This window comes from Osmerus eperlanus, chromosome 16, assembly GCF_963692335.1.
Source record: "Osmerus eperlanus chromosome 16, fOsmEpe2.1, whole genome shotgun sequence".
Taxonomy (NCBI): Eukaryota; Metazoa; Chordata; class Actinopteri; order Osmeriformes; family Osmeridae; genus Osmerus; species Osmerus eperlanus.
This window is the reverse complement of record NC_085033.1, coordinates 10,944,593-10,964,166: the sequence shown is the minus strand read 5'-3', so window position 1 is coordinate 10,964,166 and position 19,574 is coordinate 10,944,593. Positions and strand designations below refer to the sequence as shown.

The window sequence follows — 19,574 nt, the reverse complement described above, 5'->3', positions numbered from 1 at the left end:
ACATGTTTTGCCATACGCATATTTAACCTCTGAACCAACTGTAGTGCTTTCAAAAGCTTACTGTACAGAGCTTAATGGTGTCTGTGTGTGTTGGAGTTGTTTTATTGTTCAACAAGGACTCAGAGCTGACAGCGCAGAGGGCAGAGAGAAGACTTGCTCATTACTGTGTTTGTTTAAACAGATGCTACACATGACTGGGCTGAAGAAGGAGAGGGAGAGAGATAAAGAACAAGAAAGAGAGAGAGAGAGTGAGAGATAAAGAACAAGAAAGAGAGAGAGAGTGAGAGAGATAAAGAACAAGAAAGAGAGAGAGAGTGAGAGAGAGAGATGAAGAACAAGAAAGGGAGTGAGAGAGAGAGAGAGAGAGATAAAGAACAAGAAAGAGAGAGAGTGAGTGACTGAGTGAGTGAGAGAGAGAGATAAAGACAGGCAGGCAGAGCAGACGAGAGCAAGGCAAGGGTAATGACATTGCATGTGGCCGTTGTTTTTTTGTTGTTTGTATTTCTCTTTATTTACAGTCCTCTACCACACACACACACACACACACACACACACACACTCACACACACATACGACTCTTGTGAACCTTGAAGTGTGCTCTCCAAATAACACATAGCCAATGACAGATGCAGACAGATCACAACTAATGAGAGCTGTCCTTGAGTGTTGAATGTTTGCAGCAACCATCTCTGTGGACTGTTAGTCAGACATATGTCAGACTTTGTTATTCCAGATGGTTTAGTTTAATCTGATTAATACTGACATTAGGTGTTAGTTGTGCCAAACCAAATGGACGGACGTCCCTCTTTGGTTGTCTGACTGAGAACTTGAATGAGTCACAATAGTATAGTCAGTGCACTCACCCATCGTAAGCCTGAGTCAGATATCCCCTCCAGACAGATAGGCAGACAGACAGACATGCAGACAAACAGACATCAAAAACACCAGCCTAAAGAAAATGTGTTTTAGAGGTGCTAAATTATAAAAACAATTTAGAATTGAGTAATAATTCCTTCATTGTGGAGGCAAAGTGTTGGACTGCGTGAAGCATGGCGGTCTGTATCCCGATGCAAATGTTGCCAGCTATGTGGTGGGGAGATAAGTTCACCTGGATGCTTCTAGACAAAGGATCAGGGTGACGAGACGTCTCAGACTCAGGAGTTAGTCTCAATTCACTGACTCGCCAAATGTTACATTACTTTCTGCTCAGGGATTTTGTGCCCCTCCTCCTCGCTCACAAAAATACACAACTAGACACTACCTTTCCCTCCCAAACACAAACACACACACACACACACACACACACAGAGAAACACATATCCAGCCAGGCAGGGAGGCTGAGAGTGAAGACAAGTGACTGGTGCTGGTGATGAAGAGCGAGCTGCCATTTTAGTGCTCAGGAGAAGAGAGACTTTGAGAGGCCAGATTAGCAAAGCCTGGAGGAATACTGTATAGTATAGGGACACTTTAGCAGCCAGTCTAGCATGTTATTGACACTAGTGTGAGGGAAGGAGAGAGCAGGAAGCAAGTAAGGGGGTGGAAGGGATGGAAGAATGAGCAGGGAGAGTCTAGGGAGGATGGAGGAGAGGGCAGAGTGAGGGATGCTGGGAGAGAGAGTGAAGGCAGGGAAATGAGCAGGCAGGGCGAAGGGGAAGGGCAGAGATAAAAGGGAGGACAGGAATAGAGAGTAGGGTGGTGGAAGTGGGGGACGAGAGCGCTGAAGAGAAGAAGGCAGATATGGCAGAGGAAGGGACAGAGAGTAGAGGGAGGTAGAGAGAGGGAGGTAGAGAGAGGGAGGTAGAGAGAGGGAGGTAGAGAGAGGGAGGTAGAGAGAGGGAGGTAGAGAGAGGGAGGTAGAGAGAGGGAGGTAGAGGGAGGGAGTGAGAAAGGGCTCCTTGTCTTGGTTGTGTGAATCAGCAGATTCTTTGATTGGTCTCTCATTCTCTCCTGAAAGGAAGCTCGTCGCTACAAATCACCTCATTTAGACTGCTCTCCTCCTCCCCTCTCCTCCCTTTTCCTCTTCTATCCCCCCCTCATCTCCTCTCTCCTCCGCTCTCCACTCCACACATCTCCTCCCCCGTTCTCTCATGTATCCTCCTCCCCTTTCCTCCTCTCTCCTATTGATACTAAAGACCTTTAAAGGTACAGAATCAGAGAGCGATAGAGAGAGAAATAATGAGACGTAGATAGGGAGCTAGACAGAATGATCTCCCCCTTTCAAGGTTGCGCTGGTATGATACGTGGAATGTTGGAGAAGGAGAAGAGACGGCACGAGGGGAGGGAAAGAGAAAACAGTGACATCATCATGGTCGGCCTCCCAGTCCTAGTCCCGGTGGCTAGGGGTGAATAATGTCTCTCATGGTGATTCTGTAATGAAGGAAAGAAATGGCTAACACAGGGCCCTGAGGTCTCTGTGTGTGTGTGTGTTTGCGTGTGAGTGCAAGCGTGTGTGTGTGTATTTGTGTGTGCGTGTCCGGGCTTTTAGTCAGACCACTGAATCTTTTGGGGCTGGTGCCTCCCAGTCCCAGCCTGCTCTTCCCCATGCCCTGTAAAGGGACAGTGGGCCTGAGGAACACAGCACAATGTCAGGAATATACAACACGGCAGTTTATGAGGACTGCTTTCATGACTACACACATCCACAGGATGTCTATGTACCCTTGTACTGTAGACAGTTTGTGAGGGCACTCTCCAAATGAAGTGTCCACCAACATTGTTGGCTGGTTCACGAGCTATGTATCCAAAGTAGGAAAGTCACAGGACTCAGAGGGACACTCAAACTTTGGAATAACTGTAGGGGACAAAAAAAAAGAGCTTTACAGTCATCCACGAGAAAAGAACCTTTTTTGAAAAGCGGCCTTTTTTTCTTCACACATCCATTGGTTGATAATTTGCAGGTCCCATTGGTCATTTTCCAATCCGTTCTAATCCGGCCCCCTCTGTGTTCCTTTGATGCCAGTGCTGCACACACAGAATGAGATAGGTTGTGACGGCTGCACCCCAGTCAGCTCCCATAACTCAACAATGCCCTGCCCTGGCGCCTAGTGCCAGCCAGCCCCGTGTAGCTATGGAGCATGCTCGCTTGGTGCAGAGGGGTTCAGCTGTGGATGGAGGGGGCTGTCGGGCGACCTGGCGTGGGCCCAGCCTGGGGATGGGCAGAGGGAGGACTGGAGGATTGTCTTCCCGGTGACGTGGAGGAGGCATGCGGCCCCCTGCGGTGTGCTAGGGAGGACGACCTCCCAGTCACACTCACAGCCCGGCTCCCTCTGCCTCCTGGTGAATATGGAGGGAGGGATGGGAGGGAGGATTGGAAAGGATGAGAGGGACCGGAGAGTAGGAGAGATAGAGAGGGGTGGAGACGAGGGAGAGAAGAGAAGAGGGGAGAGGAGAGGAGAGGGAGAGGAGGGGCTGACTGAGGAGAGGAAAGGAGAGAGCTTCAACGCTTCACTGACCTTCCTGAGAGTTTGCTCCTCTCTATAATGGGCATAGTGTGGTCGAGTCCTCTTGACAAGGGTGTGTGTGAACGGGTGTGTGGACGTTCTTGTGGGTGTGTGCGTGCATGCCTGCGTGTGTGTGTACACGTGTGTACGTGTGTGTGTGTATGTGCTTGCCTGTGTGTGTGTGTGTGTGTGTGTATGTGCTTGCCTGTGTGTGTGTGTGTGATGTCGTTCCCGAGATGTAGCTGGTCCCGAGGCTCCTCTTCCCGTCAGACTGTGTTCATCATCTCTGCAGCTGCCAAGACGTGCACAACAGCATCAACTGTTCTAGCTCCGCTGCCGTTCACACACTCACGCACGCACGCACACACGTACGTACACACAACCTCCCCCTAATCTCGCACAGTCTCTCTGTTCTTACCAACGCTTTCACATCTAACCCACTGCCTCCCCCACAATGCACACACTAACCATCCCAAACACACACAAACACATAGACCTAGCCCTACTTCCTCTCAGTTCTCCACACCACACATCTTAAGTAATGTGATAGCTCGGTAGAACTCGTTTACTCTGATTGATCCTCCGTCCCTGAGAGACTCTGTGACATATCACGTTAGCTAGAACTGGGCATGCGTGACGTCGCGTCAGTGCGGTTAAATGGGGCGCAGGTGTGTGTGTGTTTGTGTGTGTGTGTGCTTGTATGGGTGAATGTGTGTTTGTGTGTACGTAGGCGGCTGTGATGGTTTGAGGTTTGGCAGGTGCTGATGTGGGAAGGTGCTGATTTGATCTGTTGAGGTTTTCACACGGGAGTCTCACTGCCTTTGCCTGTGTGAGCGTGGTGTGTGTGTGTGTGTGTGTGTCAGTGTGTCTGTTTGTGTAAGAGGACAGAGCAGGAATAGGACCGGGTTACTGTCATCCTAAGGCCTGACAGGTGAACACTCCAACACCAGAGCCAACATGATCAGAAGATCTCGCACCACCTTGTCAGGACATGAACCCCAGTTCTTCATTCAGGATATCTTAAACAGAACACATGGCCCAAGTTCCATCCCATTACAGACTTGTTGGCAGGAACACACAGTATCCTGTCTGTCTTTCTGCCAAGCGTATCATGTTTGCTATAAAGGTAGCGCATTCACGCTTTACACACACCTTCTGACAGTGTTCATCACCCATGCTCCTGTTTAGACAGTGTGATGATGTAGACACAGGCCACGTGGGGGGGGGGGGGGGGGGGGCTGAAGTGGAACACAGGGCATGGACAGAAAGAGTGTTCAACACGCTAATCTTCTGCGTATGTGTGTGCGTTTGGTGTGTGTGCGTGTGTGTGTGTGTGTGTGTGCACGTACGTCTGTGCTTGCGCACGTGTGTGTGTGTGTATGCGTGTGTGTGTGTTCTGTTTGTTTGGGTCTTGTCCCTGAAGGGAGTTTGGCTGGAGGGACCCGGAGTTGCCGGAGGTGATCCAGATGCTGCAGCACCAGTTCCCCTCGGTCCAGTCCAACGCCGCTGCCTACCTGCAGCACCTCTGCTTCGGAGACAACAAGATCAAGTCTGAGGTAGGGTGTGTGCGTGTGTATGTGTGTGTCTGTCTGCTGTGCCAGGGCATCTCATCAAATATACAGTCAGTCACTCATTACTGTGGTAGTAGACTCTAACAGCCAGCCCCCAACCACACAGACACACACACACACACACACACACAGACACACACACACACAGACACACACACAGACACACACACACACACAGACAGACAGACACACACACAGACACACACACACACAGACAGACAGACAGACACACACACGTGACTGTAGAGTGATAGGAAGGAACGGAACTAACACAAGAGTGCCTATTAATATAGTATAAGTGATGAAGGGTGATGGAAAATAGAATGATTGAACACACACACACACAGAAACCCACACAAGCATAAGCTTATGTAACAGAGGTGGTATGATGAATCATGCTCACATGAGGATGTATAATCTAGGCTAGGAATGGGGATAGCCATGTGTAGTCACCCACAGTAACTTACTCTATACGTAAAGCACATTCATGTTACTGTAAGTAGGAAAACATGTTTGCATCACAAACGTCTGTTTGTTGGAATCTGGATGTTTTATCTAGAAGATACATCCTGACTGGGAAGTCTCAACTAAACTGATCCAAGACCATGTAGACTGATCCAAAACAACATACATTAAACATAGTTCCAGGCTATGATATGGTTTACCTTTGGAAATAGTACAATTGCACAAATGGATGCTGCTACATTGGCACGATGAATGACCTACTTAGCCACACAGTATGAGGATAAATATGAACTTCAAGCTAATTGGTTCGTCCTCGTTTTTTGTCTATCCCGATTGGTCAGATACGGAGACAAGGCGGGATCCAGCTGCTGGTGGACCTACTGGATCACCGGATGACGGATGTTCACCGCAGCGCGTGTGGAGCGCTGAGGAACCTGGTTTACGGAAAAGCCAACGACGACAACAAGATCGCCCTGAAGAACTGCGGGGGGATCCCCGCCCTGGTGCGCCTCCTCAGGAAGACCACCGACGTGGAGATACGAGAGCTGCTCACAGGTACCTGCTCTGCTCATCCTCGTCCAATCACGTGGCCGATAACAAACATGCCCCTTCTGCTGTCCAATTACGTGGCCGATAACAGACATGCCCCTTTCTGCTGTCCAATCATGTGCAGCAGCTGATCAGAAACACACCAACCCCACCGTCCAATCACATGCCGGGTCACAGTTATTTAATCACCTGTCTTGTAAATAATGGGGAACATTCTCACTTAGGATTTAAAATAGGACAAATGGACCTGACTGATTTTCAGCACAGCCAGCAGGCTTATTGAGAAATCATGTTTTAATGCGATTATATATTTATTTCCTTGTAGGGTTGGGTTGGGTTTTAAGCTGAAAATGCGTAGGACATGAACGGTTTGCACCGGTACTGTCTTAAAGAAGATTACCATATAAATTAGAATGCAATTCAAAGGACGGAGCACATATTCCCTCCTGTCACAAATTAATCAGCTGCTAGAAAGACCTGCCATACCCACGGGTACTCCTCCCCTTCTCCTCTCCTCTCATCCTCTTCTCTCTTCTCTTCTCCTCTCCTTTCCTTCTCTTCTCTCCTCTTCTCTTCTCTTCTCTTCTCTTCTCTCCTCCTCTTCTCCTCTATTCTCCTCTCCTCCTCTTCTCCTCTCTTCTCCTCTCCTCCTCTTCTCCTCTCCTCGCCTCACCTCTCCTTTTCTCTCCTCTCCTCTCCGCTGGTCAGAGGGATTAAGTGCGAAGGTGGCCTCTGTAGATCACATCAGAGACAGCCAAAACAAATTTACTTTATCTTTAGCACTGCTCCAGTTCACCCCTTCATACTCTCTTTTTTATTTTTTATTTTGATCTCTGTCTCTCTCTCTCTCTCTCTCTCTCTCTGTCTCTCTCTCTGTGTCACTCTCTTGCTCTCTCACTCTCCCTCTTTTGCTCCCGCTGGTCTGGAGCTGAAGTCATTATTCAGTGGGATACTGCCCACAACCCCACAGCCCCAAGACCAAGCTGCAGTATAGCAGACAGATCCAATCTCTTCCTCTCTCTCTCTCTCTCTCTCTCTCTCTCTCTCTCTCTCTCTCTCTCTCTCTCTCTCTCTCTCTCTCTCTCTCTCTCTCTCTCTCTCTCTCTCTCTCTCTCTCTCTCTCTCCCCCCTCCCTCTCTCTCTCTCTCTCTCTGTCCCTCCCTCTCTCTCTCTTTCTCTCTCTTATTCTCTCTCTATCTCTCTCTCCTCTCTCTCTCTCTCTCTCTCTCTCTCTCTCTCTCTCTCTCTCTCTCTCTCTCTCTGTCCCTCTCTCTCTCTCCCTCTCCCTCTCTCTCTCTCTGTCCCTCCCTCTCTCTTTCTCTCTCTTATTCTCTCTCTCTATCTCTCTCTCTCTCTCTCTATTCCTTTCTCCCTCTCTCTCTCCCTCTCTATCTCTCTTGCTCTCTCCCTCTCTCTCTCTCTATCTCTCTTGCTCTCTCCCTCTCTCTCTCTTTTGCTCCGCTCACTTTCTCTGATGATGTAAAGCTCAGGCAATTAACCACTTTCATCTGTCGAATGAAAGGCTCTCACCATGGAAATGTGGCATTTTAGGCATCTGGAGATATCTATCATGTCCCCGCCCCGCCAGCGCTGCTGTAGGCACGGCCTTTCATTTGTGGCAACACGGCCACGCCGCGGCAATGCTGCGCTCTCGGCCCGCACAAAGTGATGCTCCCCTGCAAGATTACTGTCTGCGCTAATTACCGACGCGTAGCTAGTCATTTCGATGCACGGACCACGAGGCAAAACAAGGCATCTGATAAGAGTGAAGCAGATCCACTGGAGTGTAATTACACCGTTGTTGTTCATCCAAGGGTGAATGGAGCTGAAGAATGACGGGTGCTTGGCTGTAATTGCCTTCATAAAGGAGGTGTGGTGGGGTGGCGGTGGGGGGGCACGGGGGGTGAGGGGGGGTGGAGGGGGATAGGAGTGAAGGTCAGCTAGAATTATGATGTGTGGGGTTGGCCGCCAAGGTTATCACAATCAGGGTTGAGTGTGTGCTTGTGTAGGTGTGTGTATGTGTGGCATCTTGACAAATCATAGTGTTTTGTGATGAGGAGCGTTGTGAAGGACCCTCCCACCCCGAGTGCTGTGTGTGTCCGACGCTCGCTAATCACTGTGTGGAGTTGACCTTTGGTTAACAGCTGCATTTGCGATCGTGTAAACACATCAAAAACACAACTAACGCTTTTAGCCACGGCAGACTGGAAGTTATCGCCTCTGGCACGTCAGGAGGACCTGAGGAGGATGCTCCCTAGATCCTGCGCTTATCGGATGTTCTAGAGGTTCAGGCCATAGGGAAGCAAGGCATGCCCGAACATGCTAAGTCCCTCTTCTAGTTTGGAGGAAGATGGGAGCAGAGTAGAAACAAAGAGTTGAGGAGAGGAGAGGCCATCTCTATCTTTCCCTCGATGTGTGTTGTTCCTTCTCCGTGCAGAAGCCAGTTGCTGAAGGGAGGGATATAATTGGTAGGCGAGAGAAAAGTCCCTCCATTTTCGAGGTTGGCTGGTTGCACATTAAATTATAGAGAAAGATCACAATCTAGGGAGCCTTGGGTGCAGGCTGCAGTTTATTGCACAGTCATGACTGCCCCTCACAAATCTGCACCAGGGGGACAAATACGCTTGCTTTGGTTGAAGCTGCTTTGGTGAGCAGATGCACATACGAGCCTCATTAAACATTTACAGAAGCTACCATTTCTACATTTAGGAGGTCTTGTTGCATTCCGAAAGTGAGTGGAGCAGCTAAAATGGACGTTCATTCCGTTATTGACTCTCATATGTTTTTATTGATTGTACGTCATTGTGTGTATGTACGCCTGTGTGTGTGTGTGTGTGTGTGTGTGTGTGTGTGTGTGTGTGTGTGTGTGCGACCCAGGCGTGTTGTGGAACCTGTCGTCGTGCGACGCCCTGAAGATGCCCATCATCCAGGACGCCCTGGCGGTCCTGACCAACGCCGTCATCATCCCGCACTCGGGCTGGGACACGTCGCCCCACCAGGAGGACCGCAAGCTGCACCTGCACTCCTCCCAGGTGCTCCGCAACGCCACCGGCTGCCTCAGGTCAGTACGGGTCGCCCCCACACGGCCCTGCAACAGCTCAAAGGTCAAACACACACCGTAGATCCGTCAGTACGGGTCGCCTTGTTTCTTTGAATAACCGTTTGCTGTCGCCAAAGCAGCAGCTATTCTCTCTGCAGTCCTACGCGAATCTCATGCGGAGGACATGTTAATTGCACGGTGACAGCGTTTGATCCGCATCTGCTCCTGTAGAGGTCAAATGTCAGCTAGCTGGTCACAACAGAGGTCATGGCAGGTCATGTACAGTCAGCATTTCAGAAAGGTGGAAGGTTGTGGTGTAGCTGTGGAGGCCACTGAGGCTGGCCTCTCTTTAAGCCTCGGTACAGTACTCGGGCGGTACTATCCAGGCTGGCTTTGCAAGCATTCCAAATTACAGTGTATATGTGTTTGGCACATAGTCCTTCAACACGACAGTGGAAGTGTATAAGTCTATATCAGCTACACAAATGAAAGAATGCTTTCAATGCAGTGGTTTGAGAAATCTATCCAGGGTCCAAATCCTCAAGCTTCTCTCCCTGCTAACAGCAACACATTTATGGATACTTGGTCTCTGTACTTGGTTGTACATTTTCAATAGATGAATGGAATATTGATTAATACAGGGCTGTGATACAGCAGAAAATGAACATTGCCAGGCCTGGACTGGCCAGGCAAGCATTATCCCTCATGATCATCATTATGTCTGTGTCTGGATGCAACACATAGTGTCCACTCAGCAAACTGGGGGAAGAACAGAGAGAGACAGAGCGAGAGACAGAGAGAGAGAGAGGGTTTGGGGGGAGAGAGAGAGAGAGTGTGGGGAGTGATGGGGCCTGGGGCTTTGGGGAAACCCTGGCAGCACTGTTCACACACTGTAGCCCAGCATGTTTATAGCTCAGTTATCTGGACTGTCCCTCTGTTGAACTGAACCACGGTTTTAATGCAGCTCATGTTAGGGTTATAAATGTCAGCCCCAGTGTGGGTGAATCATCTGTCTCTCTTTGTGCATTGGTCTAGTAATACTCAATGGCAACAAAGTGTGAGTTTGAAAGTTCTCGCTAATGCTATGCAGACACAAGTACATACACACGGTCACACATACATACACGCTCAGACAGGGCGTGTTATGTATCTTACCTTGTCAAAGAGTCTATGATTAACACAAACAGAAAGCCAGGGGAGAGGCACCGCATTGGCTTCTGAGATGCATTCCCATTCTCACAGGACCAATCATCAGTGCTGCAGCGTTCTGTGTCTTGTTGGCTTGCTGAGAGTGAGTAGGTGGTATATTAATGGTGTAATGATGTGCTGAGTCATGTTAGCTGCCGGTAGTGAGGAAAGCTTGTGAGTCCCTTAGCCCAGCGAGCTAATCCTGGAGCGTCATGGCCCGTTAATGAGCACCGGGGCTCCTAGCGATCGAGGCACGGCAAAACTCCGGATGGCTCCCACATGCTCGTGTCACCCCCCACCCCTCTTGTCGCCACGGGAGATGGGCTGCCGCGCCATTGCCGGTTGTCGCCGGTTGTCACGGCAACAGCTGACAGGAAACGCGGCGGGCTGATTGGCGCTCTCGGCTGGAAGTCTGCTTGGGATCATCTGGCTACAGACAGCGACCATGTCTGTATGTCTGTACAACCACACCCAGCTGGTTAACAGTAGGAGAGTCTAGCACTGAGCACTGTCTGTCACGCACCACACTCACAAAGCCTTGTGGAGAATGTGTCATCGCTAGTCTGACTGGTCTGTACAGTAAATTAGATATCTAGATATTATAGAGGTATAGAGTAGTGGTGATGGATATATCTCTTACCAAAAGCACTTAAGCATTTCATTTAATGTGAGTGTGTTTGGACAGCTACTGAACTACTTATGAGACAACACTAAAATACTTGTTGACTCACAGCTGTGTGGTGGAGGGATGAGAATATGGCCAGGGTGTCTCTGTCCAGAGGTCATCTCTGCTGTGTTTCTGAAGCAGGGAACTGTGACCTTTTGTGTTGTTGTTCTGTACTGATAAGACAGGGTTGAGCTGATAGATAATAGCCTCAGACCCCCCGCTCCATTTCTCTCTTCCTCTCCTCTCTCTCCTCCCTCTCTCTCTCTTTCTCTGTCTTTCTCACCTCCACTCTCACCTCCATTATCCAGTCAACTCATCAATGCCAGGCTTCTAAATGCAGCTCTATAGACAAGATTGATCCAGGCTTTGTCTCTTTGGCCCTTCCCAAAGCAGAAATAGTGTGTTCCGGACAGTGGATGAGGTGAGGTGTGTTGCTCAGACTAGACCAGACCAGACCAGACTAGATCAGACCAGACCAGACCAGACTCCACCTGACCAGATCAGGCCAGGCTGGTATCTTAGTTGGTGGGTTCGTTGGCTGGCTGGCTGGCTTGCTGACTGGGTGGTTGCTGGGTTTCTGTTTGTCTGGCTGGGTGTCTGGAGGGTGGGTTGTATGTTTGATTGGATGGTTGTATGCTTAGCAAGCTTACTGACTGTATAATTTGTTAGAATCTCTTAATACAATGCCATTTAAGACAAGCTGCAGAGAAAGTAAGTAAGCCAGACATATGACTTGTAGAGTCAAATGCAACCTTCAATATGGACATGCATCAATATTTTTAAGGTTACACAGCTTGGAAAAGACCATGCTTACATACTATATCATGTGGAATGAAAATATATCTCAATTCACAGTACATGTCAAAAGATGTGTTGACAATCTGTATGTGTGTGTGTGTGTGTCGCAGGAACGTGAGCTCAGCGGGAGAAGAGGCGAGGAGGAGGATGAGGGAGTGTGAGGGGCTGACAGACGCTCTGCTCTACGTCATCCAGACCGCCCTGGGCAGCAGCGAGATCGACAGCAAGGTACCCTACTACTTCCTGTCCCCTCTCCCCTTCGCCCTCTCTGGAGGATGTGCACAACATGTGGAAGTGGGGAGGGCAGACCATAATATTCACATCGACGATTAAAGGCAGAAGGGGAAAGACGTAGAAAAAAATCCTGGCGAGGTGAAAGTCGAAACGACTTTGAAGCAGGCTCCGGTTTTGGAAACACTTCATACGTGTCCAGTACTTGGCACACATAGTTTTGCTTCTGGGACTTCCTTGCACATGTACCCTCCAATGTACCTTCAACATCAACACATGTACCCTCCAATGTACCTTCAACATCAACTCAATTGTTCTCTTTTCTTTACTCTACATAGAGGCAGGCAGTGGGTTCTCTACATGCACACTGTACTCTACATATGTGCTCCAAAAGAGCTAAATGAGGTCCCTGGTTTGTGTGGGTCTAGGGGGAGGCTCTTTGTTCTCTGTCTGTTGGACTTTCAGCAAAAACCTGTTAGAAGGAGATCTGGCAGCTCTAATCCCACTGAAATCCTTGAGCTGATCAAAGTCTCCATCAGTCTCTCCATCCCTCCACAGTAGTCGGCCTCTCTCTTTCACTCTTTCTATTCTCTCTCTCTCTCTCTCTCTCTCTCTCTCTCTCTCTCTCTCTCTCTCTCTCTCTCTCTCTCTCTCTCTCTCTCTCTCTCTCTCTCTCTCTCTCTCTCTCTCTCTCTCTCTCTCTCTCTCTCTCTCTCTCTCTCTCCCTCCCTCTCTCTCCCTTCCCTGCCTCTCCTCCTCTGATGTATGCCTGCCTGGATGATGACTACAATAGGATTAGCAGAACCACAGTGTACTACTGGGCCCTGGACCCAGGCCAGAACCACAAGCTAGCTCACCGGTCTCCATTAGCCGGGAGGCACTCCAACACATGCAGCAATTCTGAACACCATAAGAATCAGTCTTAACAAAGACGCTAAATATTCATTAGTTAAGGGATTTCCTGCCTGTTGATTGTTGCGCATAAGGAATCCCATCGGGGGCCTCTGGATAATCTCAATATTCGCAGGAACATCAACAGTACGACACAGACAGCATAGATTATTGATTAAGCATAGAGGAATACAAAAATAGGTCTCTCAATACTTGATCCTCATTTATCTGTCTCTCTCCCATCCCGTCCCCTCCCTCCCTCCCTCCTTCCTTCCTTCCTTCCTTCCTTCCTTCCCTCCCTCCCTCCCTCCCTCCCTCCCTCCCTCCCTCCCTCCCTCCCTCCCTCCCTCCCTCCCTCCCTCCCCCCCCCTCCCTCCACCTCCCTCCCCTCCGCCTCCCTCTCTCCAGACCATCGAGAACTGTGTGTGCATCCTGAGGAACCTGTCTTACCGCCTGGCGGCTGAGACGTCCCAGGGCCAGCAGGTGGGCAGCGAGGAGCTGGACGGCCTGTTGTGCGCCGACGCCAGCGGGAAGGAGGGCGAGAGCTCCGGCTGCTGGGGCAAGAAGAAGAAGAGGAAGAAGGGGCACGACCAGGTGGGCGGAGGGAGCACTTGATTTGACTAGGGGGAAGGAGTGCACCGAAGCAATTACATAGATCAGTTTCTTGACTTGCTGTTTAATGTACCTCACAACTGGCACTCTGAAGGTACACTGAAGGTTTGAATACATTTGGGTGAAATCAAGCGCACCGGAAATTTTGCATTTGCAAATAGATATTAGATCAGGTCTGGTAGATATGACGTGCAGACTAGCAATGAGCTATGATGGTATTATGATTTAAAACAAATTGTCCACTGTCCATTGAGGATTACGCAGAAATCAAAGTCCCCCATGCCTTTTAGAGCGTAGCTGCAGCTGTCTGTAAAAAGAATGACCGACATGGACTGGTTGTCATGGGGATAAGCATGATGTTGTCAGTTGAGTGGCTCATTCTGTTGTTAGTTGAGAGGGTGGCTAACAAAGCCGTATTGAAACCCAAACTCTTCCGGGCTGCCAGGGAAAGTCGTCAAGGTAATTGATGAGTTTCAACACGGCAGCCAAGCACAGCTCCAGGATCAGCCTCTGCTCCCTGCGTCCAGACCTCCGCCAGCAGTAGGACACATCCCCAAACTGATCAGAGATCGGGGGTCTGACTGAGACAGACCCACTCCGGGGTTCTGTTTCTCTCCATCACAGCTGTGTGCAATTAGTGAAACAGCAGTGGGGCCGGGGGAGAGGGAGGGGGGAGAGGCTGCATCTAATGGATAATTACTCATTTACTCATTTTCGGGGGTTTTATCTCTGAAAGGGGAGGCTGAAGAAGAGATGATTGACATGACGGAGCTTTGTTTTATTTTGACCAAGAAATCTGAGAAAGACTGGGAGTCTTCTGATTCTGATCTTCGATCTCTATCTTCTCCATCTGACTTCAACTAGACAAACGCTGACTGTGGGATGGTGCAACCACTGTGCCTTGTTGCACAGCAGGGCAGCCAATCCAGTCGCTCCAACAGCATGCCTACTGGTAGCAAAGAGGTACTGCAGCAGCAGCAGTGTATCGCTGGTATTGTGTGGTAGCCCCTCTCCAATCTTCTCACCCTCCAGTGGGATGGCGTGGGGCCCTTCCCCGACTCGGCGGACCCCCCTAAAGGTATCCAGATGCTGTGGCACCCCACCATCGTGAAGCCCTACCTCACCCTGCTGTCCGAGTGCTCCAACCCAGACACCCTGGAGGGGGCGGCGGGGGCTCTGCAGAATCTGGCCGCCGGCAGCTGGAAGGTACAGCACTGCCGACTGTGGTAGACGGATAGAGGAGTATATAGTCAACTGTACTATAGTATAGTGCTACTCTCATAATGTGGAGTTGGACATACTAACTCATAAGTAACCCTTTCCTCACCCTCGTATTATGAGCTGTGAACTCACACAGTTTTGGTATAAAAGCCTGTCTGTCCTCTCCTCCTCTCCTCCACTCGTCCTCTCCCTGCTCTCTGCTGCCCCTAGTGGTCGGTGTACATCCGTGCGGCGGTGCGTAAGGAGAAGGGCCTGCCCATCCTGGTGGAGCTGCTCAGGATCGACAACGACCGCGTGGTGTGCGCCGTGGCCACCGCCCTCAGGAACATGGCCCTGGACGTCAGGAACAAAGAGCTGATCGGTGAGCCTCCCTCCCTCCCATACGCCCCGCTTTGCGTGTGCATGTGGCAGAGCTCCCTCACCGAGAAACCGAGGGGTGCGGCTCTTTGTGCTCTTTCCCTGTTTGTGATCCCCTGCTGATACCGAAACATTAGTGATCTCCCTAATAAACTTCGCTGTCTGTCGGACCTCCGGGTTTCCATGGCAACTGCTCCCTGCCGTCTCCTGTGGCTGTTGCTGCGTGCTGAGCAGACGCTCGTCGTGTCGCGCCGCTTCGCGCCACAACACACATGCCTCTGGCTTGATGGAATAATGGGTTACCCTCAATTATCGCCTATTTACATGTTGGCATGATGTTAACCAGTAAAACCCAATCTGAAAGGCACACAGACACATGCTGCAACGATGTGAGAACTCTGTCTAGACAGAGTCTAGGTTGTCTCGCTGTTTACCTCCTGCTCTGAGCTTTTCATGGGATTATAGACACTGATTCAATAGAAAAATATACGAAATAAATGTGTAGACGCATACTAAATAAAAGATACATTGTTTTGGGAGATTCCTAAGTTAAACAGTCATTCAAAACTATGCTTTTGTAGCCTTACATTTTTTACATTTACATTTATTCATTTAGCAGACGCTTTTATCCAAAGCGACTTCCAAGAGAGAGCTTTACAAAGTGCATAGGTCACTGATCATAACAACGAGATAGCCACAAAACATTGCGAGTAGCCAAAACATGAAGCACACATTGTGAACAACCAAAATAAGTGCCAAAGGGAAGAACCATAAGAGCATGTAGTTAAACAAGTTACAATTAAACAACATGAGCTGCTATAAGTGCAAGTGTACCTGTAGCCTTGGGCATTTGAAGAATTCCCCAGTATCTGACTGAGGTTTTTTGTAATTTTTCATGGTTACAGAGTGTACGTGTCTGTGTAAATTCATGTGTGTTTGTACAGTATGGTCTCCAGTGATCAGGTCGTGCTCTGAATCTCAGTGGTTGAAGCCACTCTCCCAGACCTGCCTTTAACATTATTAGTGTTTCCTGTGAAAACTCAATTTCGCGGGTGCCTATCGAGGGCCTTGACATTTCCCTCAGCGCCCTGGCTGTCGTGTCCTCAGGCCTACAGCGTTGGCCGGGTCGTAATGAAGCCCTGCTTGAGCCCACGATGGATGGTTTAAGCCCTCGACATATAGGACCTAGCTGTAAATGTCATCGGTGAAATCTCTGTGCGAATTCTTCAATTATTACAAGTTGGAAGATTTGACTTGACTTTTTTCAGAATATTCAGATAAGGATCTATGTCTGCTCTGTTCTCTCTTCTCTCTTTTTTTAGTTCTGGTTCCCTGTGACTTTCACTCAAATCTTTCGTCAGGGTGTCCTTAAACCCAGAAGTGCCCACATAATCAGAGCACCACTAATCAAACAATGTTACATTTCAGAGTACCACTTTCCAGAATGATCCCATGTGCCCCTCTGGTGAGAAAAGTACCGCTAGTGTTTTTCTGATACTTATGTGTATCTGGAGGGCGGTAGCCAAGGCCTTCACCCACCTGGGACTGTAGACAATGGCCTTGTGTCTGACATCCCAGGCTTCAAAGCTGGGCATGTTAGCAGGGCCCTGTAAGCTCTGACCAGGTCACACTGGAGGTCAGGGATCAGACTTCTGACTTCAACTGGCTGTCACTCACAAAGCCAGCTATTCATGTCTCCATGATCCCCCCCCTGTGATTCTACCAATGGCATATATAAGATGGATTTTATAGTCCCTGCAAATATTCCTTCAGAGGACAAGAAGTACTGTTTATTGCATGCAACAACAGCCTAAGGTCCATACTCAATGGATATAACCAAACTCTTTGCATCCCTCTCTCTCTCTGTATCTCTCTCTCTCTCCGCTCCAGGTAAGTATGCAATGAGAGACCTGGTTCACCGGCTGCCGGGGGGCAACAACAACAACAGCAGCGGAGGAGGCGGGGCCAGCAGTGGCATGGGCAAGACCATGTCTGACGACACCATCACGGCAATCTGCTGCGCGCTACACGAGGTCATCACCAAGAACATGGAGAACACCAAAGCTCTGAGAGACGCGGGGGGCATCGAGAAGCTCATTGGCATCGCCCGCAGCAAAGGAGACAAGTAGGTGGCGGTTTGAGCTGCTCTCCGCTGACCGTGACCCTACGTCCACGTGGGTGGTGCCTTGTCATTTCCTGCTGTTCCTCTGAGGATAATTTGGCTTGTTTTTCTTTCACTCTTGAATTCCCAGACACACGCCTAAAGTGGTGAAGGCGGCCTCGCAAGTCCTCAACAGCATGTGGCAGTACAGAGACCTCCGCAGCCTCTACAAGAAGGTACTTACATTTACATTTAGTAATTTAGCAGACGCTCTTATCCAGAACGACTTACAGTAAGTACAGGGGCATTCTCCTCGAGGCAAGCAGGTTGAAGTGCCTTGCCCAAGGACACAACGCCATTCAGCGTGGCCTGGAATCGAACCAACAACCTTCTGATTAATAGCCCAACCCCCTAACCACTCAGCCATCTGACCCCCACACCTTCCTAGTCCTGACTCAGGGAGTTCCCTGCTTAAGGACAACCATACATAATGGCTGGAAAGGTCCTTTTCCAATGGGTGGTTACAACTCTATAATCAGCACAGTTTGGAGCTGTAACTAGGTTACTGGGACCTCTACATATGAAGGGAAAGGATAAGAACGTTTCCAGACAAACTGCTAGCTTTCCTTCCACAAATCTCATTTGGAGAGAAAAAAGCAGCAAATTCAAGTTCAACAATAATCAAATTTGTCAGTTTTTTTTCTCAGAAATGTAGTTTTTCATAAATGATTGAACACGTTGTTCATATCTATGTCGAGACTACAGGTCAGCACATTGTCCTGTTTATCCGATTTTTTCCAGGATGGATACTCTCAGTATCATTTCATTGGCTCCTCATCTACGATAGAGAGAGATAGACAACGACCTTACTCCTCCTCTCGAACCCCATCCATCTCTCCTGTACGGACGTCGCCCAATAATCGATCAGGTGAGTCCACTGTTGTATTTACTTCTGGCCTCTCTCTCTCTTTTTCTCCTTCTCTCTAGCTCTCTAAACCATCTCTACAAAGAAATCCATTACCAGATCAAAGAGCTTTTCTCCAAGCCTCTCCTGTCTCTACTGCTGCCTGTCCGTCTGTCTGTCTCTCTGCCATATCCTCTCCTCCTCTAAATCTCACTCTTTCTCTCTCTGGTTCTGGCGGGTGGGTGAGAACCCATCTCTCCTCAACCGAAAGATAACAAGTGAAGGTGAAGTTGAAGTGTACAAAGGACAATCCAGTCTCACTGAATCAGCTGCCACGCAGACTTAGTCACTTACCCAATGAGATGAGAACAGAGAAAGCAGAGACCAAGAGAGGAACACAGAGAAGGAGAGAGGATAACACAGAGAAAGATAAATATAGAAAGCGGAAGAATGACTCAGTTGAAGCAGTTTTATATTTAAATACAAAACCATTTAAAAGCAAAGTCATGATTTAATTATAGAAAAGCCATGTGGTCGTTAGTAGACCATCCACTGGAGCAGCTTGTACATTTTCACTGCTGGGCATCTTCACCAGGGGGTTGGTGTTTCTGCTCAAACTTGTAACGTGTGTGTGTGTCCATGTGTGTCTGTGTCCTTGTGCGGGTGTGTGTGTGTGTGTATGCATTTAGCGAGCGCCCCAACTTCTCCACGGGAGATGATGGCACTCAAGGAGAGAAAGACGGACTACGAGTCGACAGGCACCAATGCCAGTTACCATGGAAACAAGGGCGAGCACACTTCCAGGAAAGACGCCATGGCAGGTAGGAACACATCTTTCATACGCCAGCTGTTCCTTATTCGCTACTTCTGCTGTCTATTCGGATTCAGAGTAAGTCGAAGTTCCATTGTTACTGTTGAGAAGCATCTGAAGTTGACCCATTGATAACACAGTACTTCGTCTCCCTGCAGTTCAGATATCCAGTGGAACGTCTACATTGTACAGGGGAGCCTATGTGTCTCCTACTGATGACCTCAAACACAACCAGGTGAGACAGCAACCCGAACCTCTGGAAGCATTGCTTCTCCAGGCACGATTCAAACCCACAGCTCATACAGGATTCATGCTTTATTCACCAGTTGAGGATTAGCCGTATCCGAGGCGTAACCTTCCTTGTGTCTCCGTCCTGCAGGCCAACCCCTCAGAGCCCTACCCTCCTTTCCAGAATCCTCCGGGAGCAGGCGGAGCCTACGAGGATTCCTTCTACGAGGACCAGGTGCACCAGCGCCCCCCACAGGGAGCTGACCTCAACATGCACCTGGGCCTCAAGTCCACCGGCAACTACGTGGACTTCTACTCAGCTTCGAGACCGTACAGCGAGCTCAACTACGAGACCAGCCACTACCCAGCATCCCCAGACTCCTGGGTGTAGGAGCGGGGTGAGGGAGGATGGGGGGGGGGGGGGGCTGTGGGGAGGTGTAGCGCTGCGTGACAGGGGAAAGGAGGAGGGAGGGGGGGGTCGGGACAAAAGGACAGGACAG

At 49.4% G+C, this 19,574-nt stretch overlaps 1 protein-coding gene across 5 annotated transcripts in view; it reads left to right on the top strand.

Moving 5' to 3' along the window:
- The window catches only part of ctnnd2b (catenin (cadherin-associated protein), delta 2b), a 56,691-nt gene extending 37,192 nt beyond the window's left edge, over positions 1 to 19,499 (top strand). For 3 of the 5 annotated variants that reach the window (XM_062481542.1, XM_062481540.1, XM_062481544.1), the window contains 13 exons: positions 4,864 to 4,996; positions 5,818 to 6,031; positions 8,903 to 9,086; positions 11,829 to 11,946; positions 13,249 to 13,434; positions 14,485 to 14,658; positions 14,884 to 15,034; positions 16,921 to 17,155; positions 17,274 to 17,367; positions 17,933 to 18,059; positions 18,725 to 18,856; positions 19,005 to 19,081; positions 19,226 to 19,499. In XM_062481542.1, coding sequence (XP_062337526.1) covers positions 4,864 to 4,996; positions 5,818 to 6,031; positions 8,903 to 9,086; positions 11,829 to 11,946; positions 13,249 to 13,434; positions 14,485 to 14,658; positions 14,884 to 15,034; positions 16,921 to 17,155; positions 17,274 to 17,367; positions 17,933 to 18,059; positions 18,725 to 18,856; positions 19,005 to 19,081; positions 19,226 to 19,465 — 2,065 coding nt within the window. In that variant the 3' untranslated portion in view covers positions 19,466 to 19,499. The remainder of the gene's footprint in view (positions 1 to 4,863; positions 4,997 to 5,817; positions 6,032 to 8,902; positions 9,087 to 11,828; positions 11,947 to 13,248; positions 13,435 to 14,484; positions 14,659 to 14,883; positions 15,035 to 16,920; positions 17,156 to 17,273; positions 17,368 to 17,932; positions 18,060 to 18,724; positions 18,857 to 19,004; positions 19,082 to 19,225) is intronic. The other 2 variants (XM_062481543.1, XM_062481541.1) reach the window with 1 other exon arrangement.
- The last annotated feature ends 75 nt before the right edge of the window (positions 19,500 to 19,574 follow it).